The sequence below is a fragment of the Taeniopygia guttata genome, chromosome 17 (assembly GCF_048771995.1).
Source record: "Taeniopygia guttata chromosome 17, bTaeGut7.mat, whole genome shotgun sequence".
Classification (NCBI taxonomy): domain Eukaryota; kingdom Metazoa; phylum Chordata; class Aves; order Passeriformes; family Estrildidae; genus Taeniopygia; species Taeniopygia guttata.
The window spans coordinates 5,922,795-5,943,196 of record NC_133042.1 but is presented as its reverse complement, the minus strand read 5'-3'; the positions used below and the strand labels follow the sequence as shown (position 1 = coordinate 5,943,196).

General features: G+C 52.2%; 4 protein-coding genes across 9 annotated transcripts in view; 2 read left to right on the top strand and 2 right to left on the bottom strand.

Moving 5' to 3' along the window:
* The first annotated feature begins 126 nt into the window (after nucleotides 1-126).
* Nucleotides 127-4,817, top strand: SPOUT1 (SPOUT domain containing methyltransferase 1). Of its 2 annotated transcripts, XM_002194761.6 has the most exons (12): nucleotides 128-239; nucleotides 328-370; nucleotides 460-579; nucleotides 877-1,036; nucleotides 1,790-1,879; nucleotides 1,985-2,034; nucleotides 2,200-2,330; nucleotides 2,703-2,775; nucleotides 3,145-3,243; nucleotides 3,859-3,961; nucleotides 4,211-4,358; nucleotides 4,462-4,817. In XM_002194761.6, exons 1-12 carry the CDS (start codon nucleotides 192-194, stop codon nucleotides 4,534-4,536), a joined length of 1,140 nt encoding a protein of 379 aa, XP_002194797.6. In that variant the 5' UTR covers nucleotides 128-191; the 3' UTR covers nucleotides 4,537-4,817. The 2 variants fall into 2 exon arrangements, with proteins under 2 accessions (XP_072792700.1, XP_002194797.6); XM_072936599.1 differs by lacking the exon at nucleotides 3,859-3,961 and having other exon boundaries at nucleotides 127-239.
* A 602-nt stretch (nucleotides 4,818-5,419) lies between these two features.
* On the bottom strand, nucleotides 5,420-7,906 carry ENDOG (endonuclease G). 2 transcript variants are annotated; one of them, XM_030286809.4, is made up of 4 exons: nucleotides 7,345-7,906; nucleotides 6,793-6,902; nucleotides 5,827-6,131; nucleotides 5,420-5,698 (listed from the first exon to the last, which is right to left on the bottom strand). In XM_030286809.4, exons 1-3 carry the CDS (start codon nucleotides 7,852-7,854, stop codon nucleotides 5,849-5,851), a joined length of 903 nt encoding a protein of 300 aa, XP_030142669.4. In that variant the 5' UTR covers nucleotides 7,855-7,906; the 3' UTR covers nucleotides 5,420-5,698; nucleotides 5,827-5,848. The 2 variants fall into 2 exon arrangements, with proteins under 2 accessions (XP_030142669.4, XP_030142668.4); XM_030286808.4 differs by having other exon boundaries at nucleotides 5,420-6,131; nucleotides 7,345-7,904.
* Nucleotides 7,907-8,222: 316 nt separating this feature from the next.
* TBC1D13 (TBC1 domain family member 13) lies at nucleotides 8,223-19,831 on the bottom strand. 3 transcript variants are annotated; one of them, XM_072936604.1, is made up of 12 exons: nucleotides 19,656-19,831; nucleotides 18,708-18,781; nucleotides 18,429-18,469; nucleotides 17,951-18,012; nucleotides 17,576-17,675; nucleotides 16,407-16,489; nucleotides 16,092-16,251; nucleotides 15,151-15,358; nucleotides 14,458-14,621; nucleotides 12,801-12,961; nucleotides 12,594-12,651; nucleotides 8,223-11,863 (listed from the first exon to the last, which is right to left on the bottom strand). In XM_072936604.1, exons 1-12 carry the CDS (start codon nucleotides 19,829-19,831, stop codon nucleotides 11,798-11,800), a joined length of 1,353 nt encoding a protein of 450 aa, XP_072792705.1. In that variant the 3' UTR covers nucleotides 8,223-11,797. The 3 variants fall into 3 exon arrangements, with proteins under 3 accessions (XP_072792705.1, XP_030142667.1, XP_002198127.1); XM_030286807.4 differs by lacking the exon at nucleotides 19,656-19,831 and adding an exon at nucleotides 19,391-19,616; XM_002198091.7 differs by lacking the exon at nucleotides 19,656-19,831 and adding an exon at nucleotides 18,957-19,371.
* The window catches only part of ZER1 (zyg-11 related cell cycle regulator), a 19,303-nt gene continuing 18,601 nt past the window's right edge, over nucleotides 19,701-20,402 (top strand). For both annotated transcript variants that reach the window (XR_012058508.1, XM_030286806.4), the window contains exon 1: nucleotides 19,701-19,839. The gene's annotated coding sequence lies outside the window, so the exon portion shown is untranslated. The remainder of the gene's footprint in view (nucleotides 19,840-20,402) is intronic.

Here is a 20,402-nt window from a genome sequence, read left to right as displayed (position 1 = left end):
GCTTGTGCAAAGACACGCAGAGGGGAGTACGCAGATTTTACACACACAAACACACAGAGAGAGGGAGACACCCACACCCCACACGGGAACCGCGGCCGCCGAACGCGGCCGACCCTCCTCAGCCTCGCGGTGGGCGGGGCCGGCACCCTCCGGCCAATCAGCGCGCGGGGCGGGGCCGGCGGCGCGGGAAGATGGCGGCGGCGGAGAGCGGCGCGGGGAAGCGGCCGCGGGGCGCTGAGGTGGGCCCGGGGCGGGGGTCCGGGTCCGGCCCGCGGCCCTCAGGGCACCCGGAGGGGAGCCCGGCGGTAACGCGTGCTATCCCCGCAGGTGCAGGACAGGAAGGTGGACTGGCGGCGCTGGAAGCAGGAGAGTAAGGAAGGCCGAGCACACGCGGGGGCTGGGGCCGCTCGGAGCGGTCACGGCGCGGGGTTTAACGCCAGGCGCTGTTTTCCGTCCCAGGGAAAGCAGAGACGAAGAAATGGAAGGAAATTAAGCTGCTGAAGAAACTGGAGAAACAGCGGATTCGAGAGCTGGCAGAACAACAAGCCCAGACGCAGGAGGAGCAGAAGGAAGACAGAGGTGATGCCGCTGTGACCCGGCAGGGAGACCTGGGTGGAAAGTGCTAGAAAACCTGGCTGTTAAAAGGCAGTCAGTGTTACCTATCGATAGGAAAGGTGTTGCTTCATAGATCCGATGTGGATCAGTCCACAAACACTGTGCAGCAACCACTGCACTAGAAATCTTTCTTAAGAGAAAACCAGTGATTGAATCTAAGAAACAGAAGTTGCTTTTGCCCCCACCACGAGTGCAGCTGAGGCAGTAAGTGGTGCTGCACACTGGCTGTCGGGCCGTGGCTCTCATGTCTCTGCTCCCCAGGCCGCCAGCACACGCTGAGCGTGGCCCTGCCCGGCTCCATCCTGAACAACGCGCAGTCGCCGGCGCTGCGCACCTACCTGGCAGGACAGATCGCCCGGGCCTGCACCATCTTCTGCGTGGATGAGATCGTGGTGTTCGACGAGCACGGAGAGGATGTGAAGTAAGGCAAAGACTGAAGGAGAGCATGCTCAGATTAGATTTCAGGAAGGATTCCTCCCTCTGAGGGTGCTGAGGCGCTGGCACAGCTTTCCCAGAGAAGCTGTGGTTGCACTGTCCCTGCAAGTGTCCAAGGCCAGCCTGGATGGCGCTTGGAGAAAACTGGGATAGTAGAAGGTGTCCCTGCTCATGGCAGGAGGTGTAACAAGATGATCTTTTAAGTTCCCTTCTGACCCAGGCCATTCTGTGATTCTCTGAAGGAAGAGCCATCTTGTTCTGCACAGTATTTCTTCTCAGCTTTCTGTTCCTTCACTCTTTCATTAAGCTAACTGCATGTACCTCCTCAGTGCCAGGATTACAGGGACCACTATGCCCCAGGGAAAAAGATGTTGACTGAACTGCCCTGGCAGCTCAGATAATTTATCCCAACATGGAGCTGACAAAGCAACAGGAGGCCGAGTTTTCCTGTACCCTTAAACCTTGCTGTGGAGGGACGGACCATCTGTCAGGACATCTTCCTGACATCCTGCCACATCACACTAATACATAAAGATCAATAAACAAAACTGAAAAAGGTACTTGGCTTGGAGAGAGTTCCAAGGATGATTTGTTAACAGACTGCCTCTGGAGTAGCCCTCTTACAAGGGTTAGAGAGGAGGGATGTACTGCTATTGTCAGATTAAGAAGCAAGGCTTGGTTTTCTGGAGACCTGACCAATCTCATGCTGAGTTAACAAGCTGCTTGCTTTCACTTTCAGGACCGTGGAGGGGGATTTTGAAGGAATTGGGAAGAAAGGCAAGGCTTGTGTGCAGCTGGCTCGGATCCTGCAGTACTTGGAGTGCCCTCAGTAAGTTTGCTTTTCTCTATACTCAGCTCCTTTGAGTCAGAGCTAGAATTGAGATCCAGATTCCATAAGAATACCTTTTCACATTTCACCTTTCTCTGGTGACAGGTACTTGAGGAAGTCCTTTTTTCCAAAACACGAGGATCTGCAGTTTGCAGGTAAATGCAGTTGTCTCTCTCCTTCCTGAGCTCTGGCTCACTGTGTGTGGGACAGCCAGGGCCTTTCCCCACTTCGGACTGGACCTGAGAGGGAAGGAGCAGGGGAACACCTGCACCTACACCTGTGTTCTCCTCTCAGCTTCTCTTTGCTCTGTGCTGTTCTAGGGCTGCTCAACCCCCTGGACAGCCCCCACCACATGCGGATAGATGAGGACTCGGAGTACCGGGAGGGCGTCGTGCTGGACCGGCCAGCGAAGCCAGGCAGAGGCTCTTTTGTGAACTGTGGGATGAGGAAGGTGTGTCAGTTACCCACAGATGCCAAAACCACCTCCCTTGTCTCTCTGGCAGATTAGCAGCAGGCAGGGTGGGCGCTGCTGGGTTCCTGAAGGCTGCAGTGGGCTGGTGGGGGGTTTAGGGCTGTTGCTGTCTTGTCCCTTCTGACTTGGCAATGTTTGTGGCTTCCCAAGTCCCAGCAGGCCCCATGCAGATCATTGCTTTACGGCTGCAGCTGAACCTTTGAGTAGCAAAATAAGCTTCAGACTGATAAGCAAGCCCGAGCCACACACAGAGCTCCTCATCCCAACTCCAGACCCCCACTTCCTCAAAGGATTCCCTTCCTTCCCCAGTCCTTCCAGAATGTCTAGTGCTGATGGTGACTGTCACTGCAGGAGGTGCAGATTGACAAACAGCTGAACCCTGGTCTGCGAGTCACCGTGCGCCTGAATGAGCCCCAGAATCCAGGTAATCCATGGCTCCAGGAGCATCTGTAAACTTCAGTCCTGCAGGAGCTGGTCCTTCTGTACGACAGGTTTGAAGGTACCCAGTGGTTCTGCATGTTCCCTTCACTCCATACACAAATTTAGTAACACCCTCACCATGCCTCCCTCAATAACTGTTAAGAACTGTCAGCTCTTCTCGGCAGTAAACAGCCCAAACACACTCACAGGCTTTCCAGAACTCAGATTTTCAGAATACTTACTCACATTCTGGAAAATGAGAGGGTGATATTGCATACCAAGTCAGTACCATGTTCCAGGAGAAACTGCTGGCTGTGGCTGGTCAGATCTCACCAGATCACAGGGGCTGTTAAACCTCTTTGCTTTCTTTCAGAAGCCAAAGTACGGAAAGGCACCGTGGTGTCCTCGCACCACCCCCGGACAGTCTCAGGCCTTTACTGGGGTTACAGCGTCCGCCTGGCCTCCTGCTTGAGTGAGTATCCACAGAGATTCTCCACCTGGGCATCCACACCAGTCTCAGGGCTACTGGCTGCATGCATCTCTTTCCTAGAAATCGTGTCTGAAGGAGACTTGCACATTACACGTGCTGCCAGCAGCCATGTGGCAGTCAAATTTTAGGGCTGAAACGAGGCATGAGCCACTTCAGTCACCCTCCAGGACTCTGCCTTGTAACCTCCACTCACCATTGCTCCAAATGGCTGCACAACAGCAAGAGATGAGTTGATGCCCTTCTCTACTTCCATGATAACTACATCCCGCTCATTCACATCAGAGCCAGCAGTCGAATTTGAGTTCAAGAGCCCTGGAAAATTCTTTTTGTATTTTCTGGTTGATTGGACCTTGTAGGAAGACAAGCTGTTAGGGGATGGTTCCTGGCACTTGTCTTGAGCTTTGAGAAAAAGGATGTGGGAGACTCTTGCAGCAAGGGAATTCTGTGAGAAAGAGGAGTTATTCTGTCTCCAGCTGCACTTTCGGCACTGAAAGCAACTCCTCCTGCTGCCACCGCTCAACCATGGAGTGGTTTAGCCTGTCCAGAAGGCATGTGGGTGAGGACATAGCAGCAGTAACCTCAAACCCTGTTTTCCAGGTGCTGTCTTTTCTGAGTGCCCATTCAAGGAAGGTTATGATCTCTCTATTGGGACCTCAGAGCGGGGCAGCTCCGTGGACCAGGTCACTCTGCCCTCCTTCAGGTTTGTGTCCTGCCTGCTTGGTCCCACTCAGAGCTCTCAGTGAGGCTGCTGCAGGCAGCAGAGCAGGGGAAATACCTCAGAACAAGGCCAATTATTTTCCTCTTTCTCTGGAGCTGGTAGCAGGGACTGTCACATTGGCCAGCTGCAGTGGGCACCATCAGCAACAGACACAGCTCCCTGCTTCAGCAGCACACAGGCACTTGGATGCAGACCTAGACAATCTGCCTCTCACACTTGTGTTCTCCCCAGGCATGCCCTTGTTGTATTTGGAGGCCTTGAAGGCTTGGAAGCTGGGGTTGATGTGGACCCAAACCTGGAGGTCACCGACCCAAGTGTCTTGTTTGACTTTTACCTGAACACGTGTCCCAGCCAAGGCAGCAGAACCATCCGGACAGAGGTAGGCTGATGGAACTGGGCAGGCACAGGGCAGTGCTGGGGGTCTGCCTGGGGCAGTGACAACGGGGCCCAGGTGTGCTCTGACTGGCCTGGCTCTGCTGCAGGAAGCGCTGCTGATCTCTCTGTCTGCACTGAGACCACACATGGAGGAGGCTGTGAAGACACCCAGAGACAGCTGAGGGAAGGGAAACCTCTGACTGCTCTTTCTTCCTTGTATGTACTCCCTCTAGAACGTTCTGTCTCCTACTGGTCCTGGCTTGCTGCAATGCTCCATCCCGGTTACCTCTTTGGTTCGCCAGTTGGCTGTCCCTCCTGCACCACTGGTACTCAATTCCCGTTGGCCCTTGGCCCTCAGACCTGCCCCTTTTCCCCCCTTATAAAACCCTGTGTCCTCAGCCGCGTTTTGTCTCTGTCCCGGGACCCTCTTCATTGTAATAAACCAGGTTTGGAGCTCCACACAGACCCGTGTCTCGCCTCATTTGTCAGCAGTTTAGGCAAGCGTGCTCTGGGAGTGCAGGTAGCTCAGAGAGGCTGGTTGTGGATGTGCCACAACACCCAGCCAGGCATTCACTGCTGCTGGGAGCAGCAAGTCTGTGCCCTCCTGCCTGCACGGGCCAGCCAAGGGCTGGTTGCTGCTTCCCAGAAGCTGGCACAAGCCTCAGCAACTCGGACATCCGGGGTGGGAATAAACAGTATGGAACCTCAGCTGTGGAATCTAGGTGTGTGCCTGGATTTCAGGCAGTGCCTCTGGAGCGATGTGGCCTTCAGACTGAAACAAAGTCAGAACTTATGCTAAGAAACTGTTCCTGCCTCAGCCTGATTTTCCCCAGCCCCCCTTCAAGGCTTCATCTTTCCCAACAGCCGGAAGGGCTGGAGCTTCAACTGAACCTCAGCACTAAAACACATCATCTCATTACAGTCTGGCTCTGTCTGTGATGCCTTAAGCTCTGCCTACAGTGAGCTCAGACAGGAAAGCAGCTGCAAAAGTTGGCTCCATCCTCCCCTCCTCCTGCTGAGATATTCAGAGCTTTGGTGAGAGCAGATAAGAAACAACCACTACCATGGGTGTTCAAAGCTTTACTGCTAAAACCATCTTCTGAAAGAAAACAATTGTACAGTTCTTCAGCCACAGGAAGGCAGGAACTTCTCCCTTGGCTTGCACCCACCTTGCTCCCCTCCTTCCCTGCTAAACAGCAACAGTTAGCTGACTTCTCTTTCTGCCTGAATGAGCTTCACACTACTCCAAGGCAGCAGTGGATGAGGGGCAAATCCTAGAGAGCTACTACAGTGTCAGGTGCCCCTGAGCCTCCTGCAGGACCACTCTGGAGACCTGTTGTGCATCTGTGTTTCAGTTTGACACAAGGGGAACAGTAGAGAGAAGCACAGGTTTGAATCTTAATTCCCACATTTACAACTGCACAAGGAACTATGATTGTGCAGGTGACTGCCAGTGCCTTGGCAGGGATTACCTGTATTTGCTCTAGTCAGGGTTCACTGCTTTCCAGCTGTGATGGCTTTCAAGTTACTTGTTCTCCTGAGGATGTTTGGGACAAAGAGGAGCCCTGAAGCTCGCTCAATGCTCTCAATGGGAACCAGGAACCGTTCCAGGGGGATTTTATCATCCACAGGGCTGTTGGGCATCACGTAGGAGCGCAACTCAATCTCCCCACTCTCCTTTTCCAAGATGAGCACCTTGAAGAAATGGGTGGGGACAGCCACGTTGTTCTTCCCAATCACCTGGTACTTCACATACATCTTCCCATCGGCCTCCATCCTGCACCAACAGCAACATCCCAGGTTATCTCTTAGTCTGGTGTCACTCCACCCCCTCAGTGAGACACCTCCCCCCCAACAGGAGGAAACAGCTCTGCTCCTGCAACAGGGCTGTAAAACACGGCTGGGGCAGAGGCCATGTGACATGGTGAGGGGGAGCTGTGCATTGGGGCTGCTCCCAAATCCCCTCCCTGCTGGCTCTCTTTAATAGACTTTCCAAGCTATTTCCTGCTGCTGAAGAGATCTCAACATGAGACAGCTGCGCTTTGGTGCTACATGGAGATGTTTGAAAATAAAATTGTGTCCTGAAGTGGAGAAGTAGTCCATGACACTGACCCTGAAAGCTTTATTCTGCAGGGATGGGGTCAGCAGTCTAATCTGATAATCAGCTAAATTACTAAATTGTTAAGGACTGCAAACAAAAACAAGCTGTGCTTATACTGCAGCTCAACAATGCCACTTAACTCATGAAATAATAATCTGGATGGGAAATACATAAACTAATCCTAAAAAGGTACCTTTCTACAGAACCTCTGTGCACAGCTGCTCCCATCTACTGAGAAGGCACTTAGTAGATGCCTCCTGTCTGGTCCTTCAGCCTCTTTTCCTTTGCCAGCACAATCATCTTTTAGGCGCCAGTCCAGCTCAGCCCTCGTGTTTACCTGGGCAGGAAGAGGGGTCCTGTGCAGACGTAGACATTCCTGTTGTTTTTTGCCAAGCTTCTGCAGTACTTCTCAAGGTTATTCCAGGCATTCTGGTTTAAATGAGGATTCTAGAAACACAACCAGTAGTCAGTTGCTGGGGTATTTCCTCACTGTTCAGAGTAACACAGCTCACAGAGTCCCAAGCACTTTCCATACCAGATCTCCACTATCACCTCTGCTTTGGGAGCAGTGATGGCCTGGTTTGCACACCCAGGGCAGGACCCATTGCCTAAGGCCTCAATTTTCAGCAAGCGTGCATCTACCTGTTTAATTCTGCTCCTGACAGGAGCTGCACTGACCGTGGTCTCTCTTTCATGGCTTTAAGAGGCACACACACGCAGGTGCATTTGCAGGATCCCCGTTATTAAATTTAGCAGGAAATCGGCACATCCGAGTGAATTTGGCCCCTCTGCCTGAACACAGGGACGCTCCCAGGGGGTTTCCCGCACGGAGCAGCGTCTGCCCTTGAACGCGGGCAGCTCCTGCCTCTCCGCAGGGCTCGGGCCGTACCTGCGGGGCGATGTTGCTCAAGTAGAAGGTGTCCCGCATGGCCTTCTGGCTCCACCTGTGGTTGGCGGCCGCGGCCAGGTGCCCGCGGTCGAAGCCGCTGCCGCGGTAGTCGGCGTTGGTGGCGCGGTGATATTCGTGCACCGAGTCGTCCTCCTGGAAGTCGCAGGCGGCGCGGTCCGAAGAGCCGCTGAGCGTGTCGCGGTTGAGCTGCTCGATGACCCAGAGCGCGCTGCGGCTCCGCGGGTCGTAGCACAGCACGTACGACTCGCGGCTCCGCAGCTGCGCCAGCCCGGGCAGCCCGTACTTGCTCAGCTCGGTGCGCCCCGAGCCCGGCGGCGCGGGCAGGCTGGCCGCTGCCACGGCGGGCAGCACGGGCAGGCGGGCCAGCAGCCCCTCGGCGGCATCGCCCCGCTCCCGGTGCTGCCGGTGCTGCCGGTGCTGCCAGCGGGTGAGGGCCGCCCCCAGCCCCGCGCCCACCGCCAGCGGCAGCGCCCAGCGCGCCCGCAGCATGGCCGCTCCACAGCGCGGCCGGGCCCGCCTTAAACGGGCCGCGGCTCCGCCCCAGGCGGCGGCGCTGTGCCGGCGGCATCGCCGCTTTAAGAGGGGACGCGATGCCGGGACCGCTTTGCTCGGAGCGGCCCCGGGCCGGGACAGCGGCGGGGACACGGGGACACGGGGACACCGCGCCCGCTCCCACCGCCACCTGTGCCACACATTCCTGGGGAAGGCAAAGCAAAACCATCGCGGACAGAAGGCGGTGGAGGAGCCAGGCTGGTTCGCCAGGGCTCTCCGCAGCTCGCTGTGCTGCTGTCACACCTACGGACACCTCAGCAGGAACCTGGAGCAGCCCCAACTCCGACTCACACCAACAGCAGAGGTTTGCACAGACATACGTTTACTTAAAGGAAACCTTATAAAAATAGTGTTTGAAAAAAGAAGCATAAAATAAGGAGTTTTAGAGTGATGAAATGTTCACTACACCCTTTTCTCACAGCTCTTCACAAAGTGGAAAAAAAAGTGTTTTATCTGTTCCTTTCTTTCGGGAAAGGGCATTTTAGAAGACTGCTCTGAACAGCTAAAACAAAGTCACTGACATTCCTTCAGGAAAACCAGCCTCTGATTCCCAAACACCCCAGACTCCCCCAAAACAGCTTCTGGCCTTCATTCTTCTCAATGCCAAAGTGCGATTAATTCTAGGTCAGGTCACAAAATTCAAACTCAAAATCAGTCTCCCGAGTGACCACCACCAGCAACTTGATCCACGTTGTTGGCAAAGCCACAAAGTTCTACAAAGCTTGAACTCCAGTGAGGTGCAGGTAGAACAGACCTCTCCTTCACAGGGAAGGCTCATCTCCTCCCACATCCAGGAGTGTCCTTTTTCCCTCCCAGCTGAAGGTGATTTCCCACGGTAATGCCTATTTAAACTTCCTCTGTTCAAGTCCCTGTAAGATAATGGGTTACTAAAGCAGCCCAGACTAACACCTCCCACCCCAAAGATCAGTTCTTTCAGCAGGTCAGCACTGTAAGAAACCAGAAGCAGAAACATCTCAAGGCTGGAGCAGGTGTTACTTGGCCACACAAGCAAGGAAACACCAGTTTTGCCTCACTTCAAGAACAACAAAAATAAATCACCAAAAACCTTTGAGGAATGAAGCCAAGAGAAACATGAGGAGATTCAAAAGCTGGTAAAAGGTTAAGATTTTGTTCTGTCCCCTCAGAAAATCTGGTTTTACTCTCAAAGAAATGAGAAAGTCTTGGAATAAAGAAATAGATGTCCCAAGACAATGAAAAGCACCACTCCTTTCAACAGCAGGACAGAAGTTCTACCACACAGGAAGGAAATAAGCACAAATATAAAACAGCTTTTTATGTACAGAACAGCCTGTCTGGACATTTCAAAGTAGTTGCAAGCTCTCCCCACAAAACTCAGTAGGTTTGGCAGCCATAGTTTGGATAAGGCTACAGAATTTGTCCCAGAGATCCTTTCCAGCAGCCAAATCTCTCATTGCATCCCTTAAAACCACTGCAAACTCCTTTCTAAAGCACACCTTGGAAGGGAGAAGACAGCACAACACCTGTGCTGCCACCTCCCCTGTGCCTTCACCAGTGTGATGATCACCCTCAGGGCCCAAAGCTATGCTGAAAACATGGAGAAGTTCCTCTCCAAGTAATGCTTTCATCCTGATTTGTCTGCTGCCTCCTCAGGTTACTTTAAGGAGACTTCCAGCTGCTTAGAGCAGGAACACTCATGGATGGTCCTGTTGCCAGTAAGAACTTCCAGCATAAGGAAACCCTGCAGGTGCCAGGGAAGCCCAAAATGAACAGCCCAGCGAAGGATTCAGGGAGATGAGAGCAGAGTTTGTGCATGGAATGGGAAAGCTGCAGTATTTACAGCAGTTCTGAGGCAGAAGTGTTTGGAGCAGGTACAATTCTGCCTAAGAGTGATTCTACGTCTGTAGAGAACCTCCCACGTGGCTCTTTGACAACACCAGGTCTGGCCAACAGCCTCCCTAGTGCAGGTACCCAAGAGCTGAGACATAAGACCACCTGGAACAGCTCAGAAAGAACATCCATCCAGTGGCCAGAGCAGCCAGGGTGCTTCATCACACTGCTGTCTGCACCTACCTGTCCCATTTTTCTTGGAGGAAAGCTATACCCTCAAGAAAAGATTGCAGCAGAGAGGGATACTGTTGCCACAGGTATTAATTAAGAGATTGCTATTAACCTTAAATTGCTCTTGCAACACAGCAGCAAGACATGGCTGCACAAGTGGTACTCGAGCCTCTATTCAAGAGGCAGAGATTGCTTGGGATTGCCAATAAGAACATGGGTACGTGCACCAACCTGTCCTGCTGTCTCCCCAAGCACCTTGGTGAGAATTACAGCAGCCTGTGAAGGCCTTCAGTGAAGGAAATAACACCAGTAAGAAACCTGAAGGCTGCCAGCATCCCTCCTGCTAGGGCAAGTCTAGGCCAGCAGCAGCTTAAGCAGATATTACAAAGACTGACTGACCTTTAACAAATCAACACCCATAAATACCAAAAACTGCAGAGTCCAACAGCAGAGGTGAGCCAGCACAGCACAGAAAGAAAGGGAAAAGCATGTTGGATTAGTGTTCACTCAAGAGCTCCTGCACCACACAAGCACCTGGGTGCTGGCAGTTCCTCTCTCTGGGGATTAGGGTTTCTGCTCAGCTCGGCACTGTGGCAGGTCAGCAGTTCTCCCTGTGGTTTGTCTCAGTCCCTGGTCACCTGAGCCCACTGGACCGTATCTGAAGTGCAGCAGTTTCCCTCTCAGGAGAACAAGTGTCCAGCTCAGCACTGTGACTCCAACAGGACCAAGACAGAAGAGTGGATCAGCCCCAGCAGTCAGCTCATGACAGATGCCTGTGTGCCTGCTGGATTGTGCTAGAGAAGGACTCTTATTGCAGATCAGAACTGTCGCTTCCTGGCAAGAAGTACTGTGAGACAATAGCAAGGTTACTGTGACCAGACCTTAATGGGAGTAATATTAAGCCACTGAGGCAGAAAACTCCAGTTCTGTGCCTGTATAAGCCCCTGAATACATCTATCTTAATTGCACATGACTAGGTGTCCATTTCTTGTGTTTCAGAATCCTGATTGTAGCTGGATATGCTCCAGTTCAGAGCAGCATGAGGCCTCCCTTCAGCAACAATCCTGCTCTAAGGCTGTGCGTAGTAAGGCTTGACTTGGAACTACACTTCAGCGGGGGATTAAAACCACCAGTCTTGCTTTCAAGGACACCTCGTTGATAAGGCAGCTCTGGATTCAGGCAGTTAGAGTGCACAAAGCCACCAGCTGTCACTGTGTCCTCCCACCTCAACTTCCCAAGTCTCTTTCCCAGTCAAAGGAGTGCAAACTGCCAGGTGACCTTCACCAGAAAGTGATGCAATCTTCTTCTTCACACACTTCAGGGATGGCCAAGTGCAGACACGAGAGAGAAGAATCCAGAATCCACTTGAATGGCAGAATGTGTGACTTCACTGGAATACATTATATTCACAGGAGGAAGATCCTTCTATCCTCACCCACCAAAATTAACTGGACTTAAGTCTGTCCTTTCCCCATCAGAAGTTACTCCATGTGTTACTTCCACAATACAGGAGTCCATCCCTTCAGGGATATGCAGACAGAAGGTTTCTTTCTCCCCAAACTCAAAGTCATTTAAAAAAAGATACAAAGAGCTGCTTTTGGCAGCAAAGAGGCATTTCAGATGTGGAAAAATCTGGAGTGCAGGACCCAAGTAGATAGGGAAGTAATCAGTCCTTGACCTAATAAATAAAGAGTAGAAGTCTTCAAGGTGGCCAGTAGCCCTAACAAAACCTGAAGTCTTGCAGAGACCAGTAGGAGCTTTAGTGCACCACACTGCAAGAGGCCATCTCCCAGGATCCACTGCCACACAGTTCTCTAACACCTTTTGTCAGGCCCATGGGCTATTTGGAATCTTGAAGTTCCTTTGCCTTCTTCAAAATCAGATGAACATCAGAGATAGGATAATCCTATGGCAAAGAAGCAAAGGGATTTCAGAGACTTCCCCGCATTCTTGATACAGATTGTTTCACTTAAGCAAGGCAAACCTTGACAACAAAGTTCTTGGCCTATTATAACATACAGCCATGTTCAGTTACTCCCTTAACAGCTAGTGTTTCCTGTTTTGTAACTGATCAAACCTCAATACCCTTCCAGAAGGTTTGTTGCTGGGTTTTTTTCACTTTGTCCTCCAAGGGCACAGTAACCTGGCCTGCCACAGGGCTCTGTCTCATGCCAGAGAGCCTTATCAAAGCCAGTATCTTGCACAGCCCAAAGCAGGAACTCGCAGACCTGAGATATCCAACTGTGCAGTGCAGGCGTTTCCAACCTAAGGCTCTCACAGATCTCAAAACTGAACAAAAACCTCTGGCCAAAAACTTTTGCAGTGTTACATAAGGTTTCAGATCTTTGCTTGAAATTATTCAGTTTTTTTTGCAAACCAAAGGAACATCAGAAACCTCCAATATGTGATAATTTCTCAGTAGGGTAGAAAGGGTGCGTGTGCTAAAGACTCCCACTTCCAGTAATGAGAGTGCTGTAAGGTCCCTGCAGATCTTCCTTCATGCAAACATCACAAATGTGGTACTTGTCTTGAACCTGGCATACCCTCCCACCCTCTCACATATTGTCATCCTCTCTCACAGCACTATTTTAAGACTTTTCCAACTGCTCTCTGCACCCACTCTATTTAATTCTTACCTGTAGCAGCCTCATGTTCAGAGTGAAGTCTCCTTCCAGCAACTGATCCCGGATAAGTCTGAAAGATGGAAATTATTCCAGCTACTTTTGACTCTTTACAAAGAAACTTTAAAACCGATAACCTCTTCACCAGATGCCCTAACACATGCCTACAGAAGACTCCAGGATCCATGGAAGAGGAGAAGAGGAAGGCTGTTGTGTACTTACGTCAACATGGCACAACAGACGAGCAGGAGGAAATCGAAGCGCTTGTCGTCAGCAAAGAGGGAGTCCCAGATGCGGATGACATCTGGCAGCAGGAACTCTTGGGACAAGAGCAACGTCAGCCAGCGGAAGGCAAAGAACTGGGGTTTGATGTTCTGTTCTTGCTGTCAGACAGGCACCAGGCAAACAATGAGTACGTGGTCCTGGCCAGTTCCCTACAGGCAAGAGGTGCACCCCATGTTTCCATCCCTGCCTCCTCCCCAACACTGCTCCAAGCTCATCCTGCAGCAGCAGGAAAACCTCTGCATCCTTTGGAGACTCTCCCATTCAACCTAGACAGGGATTTTCAGTGCAGCCATACTCCACACCTACAGCCAAGCCAGAAAATGCTCCTCTATCCAAAACATGGAGTAAAGGAAGCTTTTCTCCCTAAAGGCTCTATTTGTGTTCCGTTGAACCTGCCAAGTAATTTTAAAGTTCCCATTTCAACAGCATTTTATCTGCAAAGCTGCAGCCCTCCCCCACTAGCACAGGCACTGTTTGTCAGGATTTCCTCTCCTTTCCAGAACCCTTGCATTTATGAAAAGGTTTACTATTCACAAAGATAAACAAAGATGGAACACAGTTCACACTGATGGTCGGTAAAACATGCTGTAAGCACCTTTAGCCTGAAGTTTTCCTGTTTTCTGATGTTAAATTCAATATAGTCTAAGTTTAATTAAGGTCAAACAAGCTCAGGATTCTGCTGATATTCTTAAGGACCAGCTGCTGCATGGCCAAGACCATTTCCTGCCAACCAAACACGAAGCAGTTTTACTCCCCACTGAATCAGCTACCAGCCAACACTCTCAGCTGTGTCAGTGTGCTGACAAACCATCTTCTGGATTATAAAGAAATATATCCTAACTTTTCTCGATGGAAAAAGATCTCAGTGTAATTTGGTCAAGGTTGCAGTAAGAAGAATAGCTTTCCCTTCCAAAGTCTCCTTGTCCTTTCACACCAAATGGACTGTAAGACTGGAGATGTTTGTGATGAAAGCTGCCTTCATGTTCTACAAAACCCACACAAACCCAAAGCACTTGAAAAACTCTGGATGAAAGGGAAGAGTATAATTTGGCCAGTGGGATCATTCAGCTCACTGGATTTCACTTCTCCTTTGGAATGTGCTCCATGGAGTTTATGCCAGTGCTGTCAGTGCAGCCAGCGGCAATAGAAGTGTGTGTGCAGTGTAGGGGATGATTTTTGTTTTGCTTTTAAAAGTAGAAACAAATTCTGTAACCTGGAATGCAGAAGAGCTCTACAGCAAGACTCGTGTTTTGACTGATGTCTACAAGAGAGTAAAGACTCCAGCTCCAGCTATGCAGGTGACCAAGGATCATGGCCAAGTCCCTTCAGACTCCCAGCTGGCAGCTGTGCAACAACCACAGTTTGCTTTCAGAGGCAGGCAGGGGAGGAAGCCCTGCTGTGTCAGCTCACTCTGGGCTCACTCCAAGGAGAGGCTGCTTCAGCTCTCAGGTAAGAGTCTCTCTGCCCCACAGGCAAAGCCTTTCATACACTCTCTCTGCTCTACACAAGCACAGTTTAACAAAACTGACATTCACGTGCACTGTTAAGACACTGTAATCCCGCCCGAGACACAGAGAAACACCTAGTTCCTCACCAGTTTCAAGTACAGCTCCACATCTTTTTCCTTCAGGGTGGAGTACACCTTCTCCATTTTGTACGTAATACCACACTGAGAATCATCCAGGCTCTTAATGAAGTTGTCCCGAATTTCAGACATTAGATTGGTAAAGCAGAAAAATGTGTCTGCTTCAGCATGTTCTGGGGAAAGAAAAGAACATGGGAGAATAGAGGAAGCCTCTCTGAGAGAGGTACAGAGCTGTAAAATTGTCCTTGCTCCATAATCTGGTTGCTGTATTGGATCTGAGCAGTACATCCTACCAGAGCTTGGCTTACTTGGTCTGGGTCAAAATTTGACAACTTTTTAAAATTTTTTTTTTAACTAGAAACATTTACAGTCACTGCAGATACTAACCCTGTGTCCAACACAAGGTCTTCGTGACATGAGGTCACAAAATAGTTATCTATGTACAAGAACATAATCTGCCACCAGCACACCCCTCAGAGCTCCTGTGAAGCAGAAGCAACAGGCAAAGCCCTCCTTTTCCATTTTTTCCTTACCATCTATATAAAGTACAAGGAAACAAGAGCTTCTGAGGGGATTTTAACAAACAAAAATTGCTCAAAAATCCTCCTTCCCAGCTCATTCAGCTCCTACCAAAACTCCTCATGCCATGCAGAGAAGTCACAGTACCACAGCCACTGCTGAGCAGTCAAAAGGCTTCCTCACCTTTCCATTCGCTGTTAGGGTCTGTAGCAAAGGTGTAGTAAAGAGGCCCCACAATTTCATTCATGCCCTGGACATAGGCTATCCCGGGGTTCAGCTTGGCATAGATGAACAGGATCCGCTCCACCACTTCCCAGTGAGCTTCGCAGCCGTTGGGCAGAACTTCGTACTCGCTCAGGGAGCTGGGGGTGCTTTTAAGAGGGGAGCTCACCTGGAAAACAAAGCTGAATCAGGGTAACCAAGTGGCACAGATCCCTCAGCACCTGTGCCAAGCTTGGCTTTTAACACACACAGGCCCCCCAAACGATCTGGGCTGTTTATACCACATAAACCAAGACAAGCAACTCTGGGAGCACACGGGCAGAGAAGTCCTGGTGCTGGCTGTCCCTGAAGAATAAGTCTGTGCAGCAACACACAGTTCCCTCTGAATCATTGCACCACATGATCTCGTACAGTAAAAACCACAGCAGTTCCACTTCTTTGTTAGTAGTATGAGGGAAGGGTATTGAAAGTTGTGGGAGAAACCACCTTCCCCAACAGCACGTGTGCTGCAACACTCAGGAAAGGGGAAAGACTTTATTTTAACAGATACTCAGCTCTTGAGATCCAGTTCTGGAGGACTATGGGAATTTGTAATAAATTCATAGTAAATTAATCCTTCAGTGTTTTGTTGCCATACAGGAAGGCATATGTCAGGTATAAAATAACTTGTGACTTCAAGTTAGGTAAAAACAATATTTAAAATTAAATACACCTAAAATTTCCTACAGTCTGTCAGGCACTTCAGCTGATTCTACAATGTGAGTCTCAGTATTTGCTGGGGTGTTTCCTTGATTCCACTGCACAAGCAGAAAGAGAAACAGAGAATAGCCCAAGAATCACCCTTCCCCTTCCCAGTCCGAGACCCTGCCCTGTGACAAGGACAGCCCCAACCCAGAGCTCACATTTGTCACCCCACTGCGGTTTCGTGCCACCGTCTGCGACTTGAGCGTGGTCTGCTCCACCCGCCTGCGCAGGGTCTCAAACTCGTTCTGGGGGTCCAGGATCAGCAGGCAGGGATAATCTGTGGGGCGCTGGAAAAACGCCATGTCAGGGTACAGCCTCCTAGGAGGGACACAGAAGGAAATCAGGGACAAGAAGGAAGTACTTGCCCCATGTTGAGTGGGAGGCTCGGTTTAATATTAAACTTTGTTTTCAAAGTACAATTTGTTGACTGAACCTCTTGGGTTCAGAAATCTTAGTCCTTGTGCCTCACACACCTGACATCTTTGTCTATCTGGAGGAGCACTTCGTTATCCTTGAAGTAAGTGTTCCATCGGCTGTCTGGATTTGGATTGAGGGGCTAAAGAGGGAAACAACAAAAACAGAACAAGCATGTTTCACACATATCAAAAATCCTCAGTAAACATACAGTGATTTAACATTTCTACTGTCACTCTGCCATCAGCTCAATCTAAGCATATCAGGGTCCTATTTTCTCTCACATTTTGGATCTTTTTCACTCATCTCTTCAAGAGTTTGTTTCCAAATCAGTTTGTTGTTTGTTTGTTTTTTCCCCCCTGTTAACAAGATTCCTAGCTGCAGCTCCAAACCTGTACCATGGAGATGGTATTTGGACTTGGGGTAAGAGTTATCCACCCACCCAGTACTTTGATGCTGTGGTTCTTCTCTCCACACCAAGATCCACACAAAGTTAACAACTAACCAAGAAAAAAACAACCAGCTACATTCCAAGGGATTCAAAGACCACTGTGACCTGCCTGTGTGGTTTTACAGACGTGCCAGTTTTACACCACCAGGGCTCCAGAGATCACAGTGGGGCAGGTGACTGCAGGGGAGTGAACGCTCAGAACGGTCATGGGAGCAGCTGTATCATTTTACAGGCTCTTCTGATCAGTTACTTCACTCACTCCTCCCACACACACACTCCTAACAGCACTTTGAGAGAAGGAGAAAGCCAAGGCATGCAGGAAATAGTCTGTTAAAAAAAATAACAACCCAGCAGCATTACCAGAAATAATCAACTCTCCTGCCTTCCACACCACAGCCCAGCCTGACTCTCCTGCTTCTTTTCTATCCTCTGCTCCAAAAGCACTCATGGACCAAACTTCCCAGGGGAGCATCTCATGGCTCCAGAAACCTCTTGTGAGCCTCTCCCATTCCCTAGGAGACCCATAGTCTGGGCAGGCAGCCCCAAAGGGCAGGAGGAGGGAAGTGCACAGCTGGAAACAGCTCTCTATGGAGCTATTGGTGCTTTACCAATAATTCACATTGAAGGCTAGCACGACAAAAGTGCCAGACTGGCACCTGGGAACCATCCCTCCCCCTGGGCAGGGCAGGACAGCTGGGAATAGAGCCAGGAGCAGCCCAGGGGGCCAGAAAAATCCCCAAGGAGTTTTCTGCAGCACAAAGGCTTAACAACACTTACATGATCTTCTAAGGTCACATCTTCTCTGGAAACACCCAGGTTGGCCTTGGCAATCCCAGGCTGGATAATCATTTCTTTTAGGAACTGGGAATACAGATCCCTTAAAGAAGAAAAGAGGAATTTGCAATGAGGAAGGTAAGGTCAAGGTGAGCACACAGAGAGAGTTCAAACAGATGTTTCTGTTCTACCCTGCCCAGCCAGAAGACATCTGATTTTCCCTTCAGAGCAATTGAAGGAGTCAGTCCACCAGGCAGCACGGAGAACAGCACATTGCACACAAGAACAATTTGTTTCATGAAAGTACTTAATTATTTAGAGACTCTTCTTCTCTGCAGGTATTTTTGAAAATAAAGGGACAAGTACCAACAGCCTCACCTCTGTTTCTTCAGCAAAGAGCTCCATAAGGCTTTCTCTAAAGGGAGGTAGTTCAGGAGTATCTGCACAGGAAACAGGTGAACAGGAATTAGTATTCAATGAGCTGTCACACCTGCAAGATGAGCAAAGCAAACACAGTGGCTTGAACTAGCCCTTGGAAAATACTGGGAGTTCTCTCCAGAAAGCCAAGTACTTTGCTAAGCAACAGTCAGAAATATTTCAGGGACTGGCTTTCCACAAAGAGCTATTTGTAGGACTGATCAATAGCTAACCTGACCGAAATGCACTGCTTGCTTGAAACTGAGGCTGTTCACATGCAAAGTGCTGATCTCCACAAATTACTGCTGCGTTCTAATGGCTTTTAAGCGCTGGGTTTATTGTTTGTTTACAACTATAAGCGCCAAAAAAAGTGCTATGTGTACTTAATCAACCTAAAGCATCACTCGGAAGAAAGAAAAGCGCCCCAAGCAAAACCCACCTTCCAGCACAGGCAGCGCAGCCCACCATCAAAGGGAATTCCTGCGGAACACCAGGCAGAGAAACAACCACGTTAGCCCATCTCTCACCGCGGGTTGCTGATGTCACCTCACAAACAGGCCTGGCAACACTTTTCCTCCCCGAGGGGCACGGAGCTGCCCCAGGGACGCTGCCGGGGTTATCCGCAGGGTTATCTCCCACAGGAACACCCCGCGTCAGGCGACACCAGCCCGGTGCCCGGAGCCCCTCCCAGCCCGGGACCGGTCCCCGCGGCACTCACCGCTGAAGCACAGCTCGCGGAGCTTGGTCAGAGCCACCGTGGGTTCGCCGAGCACCTCCTGGAAGTCCGCGATCCTGAGGGGAGCGAAGCCGCGGGCATCATCAGAGCTGGCACAGGCAACCCGAGATCCGCCAGAGCCCCCAACCCCTCAGAGCCCCCGATCCTCGAGAGCCCCCACCCCGCTCAGCGCAGCCCCGGCAGCGTGGGGAGGGGAAGCACCCCCGTCCCCACACAGACACCGACACCGACCTGCTCTGGTGCAGCCGCGACATGGCGGCCCCGGCGCCCCTTCCCCGCGCTCCGCATAAACGCTCCGGCTGGAAACGCTGCCCGGGGAGGGGGATGCGGGCCGGGCCCGCCCCGCCGGGGCGTGGCCACACCGCCCGCCCCGCACGGACCCCGCGCCGAGCCCCGCCCCGCGCCCCTCAGGGCGCCTTTCCCGAGCGACGGCCCCGCCCCGTCCGTCCCGCCACAGCGCCAAGCCCCGCCCCGGTGCATTCACCGCTCGGTCAGCCCCGCCCTGCCCGGTAAGCCCCGCCCCTTCCCGCCGCCGCGGGCCCGGTCCCTGCCCTGTCCCGGCTCCCCGCGGCCTGCGGGACACGGCGTGGGTCCCTCCACAGGCACCAAGCGCCAGGAGAGACCCCGCGGGCTGGAGCCGCCGGTTCCCCAAGCACTAAGCAGACCCGCGGGGTGGTCGCGCTGTCCCGGGCACGTTCCTGCTCATGCCAATGGCAGCCGTGAACGGGGCCCGCGGGAACGGCCCCGCTCAGTGAGGAGGCGCGGCGGGCCTCTGGCTCTGCGGCGGCCCCTGAGCGAGGGCCCGGCCGGGCTGTCCCGGGAGGCCGCGGCCGAGCTCTGCCGCGGGCGGTGACGTCAGTGCCGCCGCCGCGTGACGTCACGGCCCCGTGACGTCACTGAGATCCCCGTCCCCGCCGGGTCCCCGCTGACCGAGCGTTCCGGGCGGGCCGGTGTTTCCGGGGAAGGGCTCGCTGCGCTTCCGGCGCGGGCGGAGGAAGTGACGGCGGGTTTGTTGACAGCGGCGCTGCGGCGGGGGGAGCGGGCCCAGCAGGACGCGGACCCCGGCCCGCCCCGGGCAGCCGGGACCAGCCGGGACCAGCCCCCATGGCGCCAGGTCAGTACCGCTGCCCCCTCCCCAGCCCGACCTGGGGCAACAGGCCTGCTCGTCCGGGCGGGGGAGGAACCGCCGCCCCCGGCGGTACCGGACGGTGCCCCCGGCGCAGCCCCGCTCCCCTCCCCGGGACTGCCGGGCCCCGCCGGGCAGGGCTCCGGCCTGCGGCTGCAGCTCCGGCGCTGTCCGGCGAGGTGACCTCTGAGTGCCTTGGGGACGAGGGAGGGCTCGGGTTCGGGGCCAGCGCTGCCCGCGGGGTTGGTAGAGACCATCGCGGGCTGATGGGGCCCCAGCGCCCAGAGAGCCCTGACCAGGGACTCCAGGTGCTCTTCTTGGGCAGGTGACCTATGAAATCCGTGATGTAATTCAGTGAGCTGAAGGAGCATCTTTACTGCAGGCAGGTAAAGACCAACGCAAGTGCAAGCTGTCTCATTTACAATGTCAGTCTGGCTGCTGACAAGTTTAGAAGTTGCAGGCTTTGCTGGGACAGAGGGTAGTTTGATCTCCTCCTACTTCACTTTCCCAAGTGTAAGGGATGGTGTTTCCCCACAAAGGCAGCGATGACC

Excerpts from the sequence above, each read along its gene's own strand:
- TBC1D13 (XM_072936604.1), bottom strand. The coding sequence starts at position 19,831 with ATGGGGGCTGGTCCCGGCTGGTCCCGGCTGCCCGGGGCGGGCCGGGGT. Across the intron at positions 17,676-17,950 it reads TCTTTGCTGAAGAAACAGAG|GGATCTGTATTCCCAGTTCC; the intron begins GTGAGGCTGTTG and ends TTCTTCTTTAAG. Across the intron at positions 12,652-12,800 it reads GTCTGTTGTGCCATGTTGAC|ACTTATCCGGGATCAGTTGC; the intron begins GTAAGTACACAA and ends TCCATCTTTCAG.
- ENDOG (XM_030286809.4), bottom strand. The coding sequence starts at position 7,854 with ATGCTGCGGGCGCGCTGGGCGCTGCCGCTGGCGGTGGGCGCGGGGCTG. Across the intron at positions 6,903-7,344 it reads TGAGCAACATCGCCCCGCAG|AATCCTCATTTAAACCAGAA; the intron begins GTACGGCCCGAG and ends TTGTGTTTCTAG. Across the intron at positions 6,132-6,792 it reads GGACCCCTCTTCCTGCCCAG|GATGGAGGCCGATGGGAAGA; the intron begins GTAAACACGAGG and ends CTGTTGGTGCAG.
- SPOUT1 (XM_002194761.6), top strand. The coding sequence starts at position 192 with ATGGCGGCGGCGGAGAGCGGCGCGGGGAAGCGGCCGCGGGGCGCTGAG. Across the intron at positions 3,962-4,210 it reads GTCACTCTGCCCTCCTTCAG|GCATGCCCTTGTTGTATTTG; the intron begins GTTTGTGTCCTG and ends TGTTCTCCCCAG. Across the intron at positions 4,359-4,461 it reads GCAGAACCATCCGGACAGAG|GAAGCGCTGCTGATCTCTCT; the intron begins GTAGGCTGATGG and ends GCTCTGCTGCAG.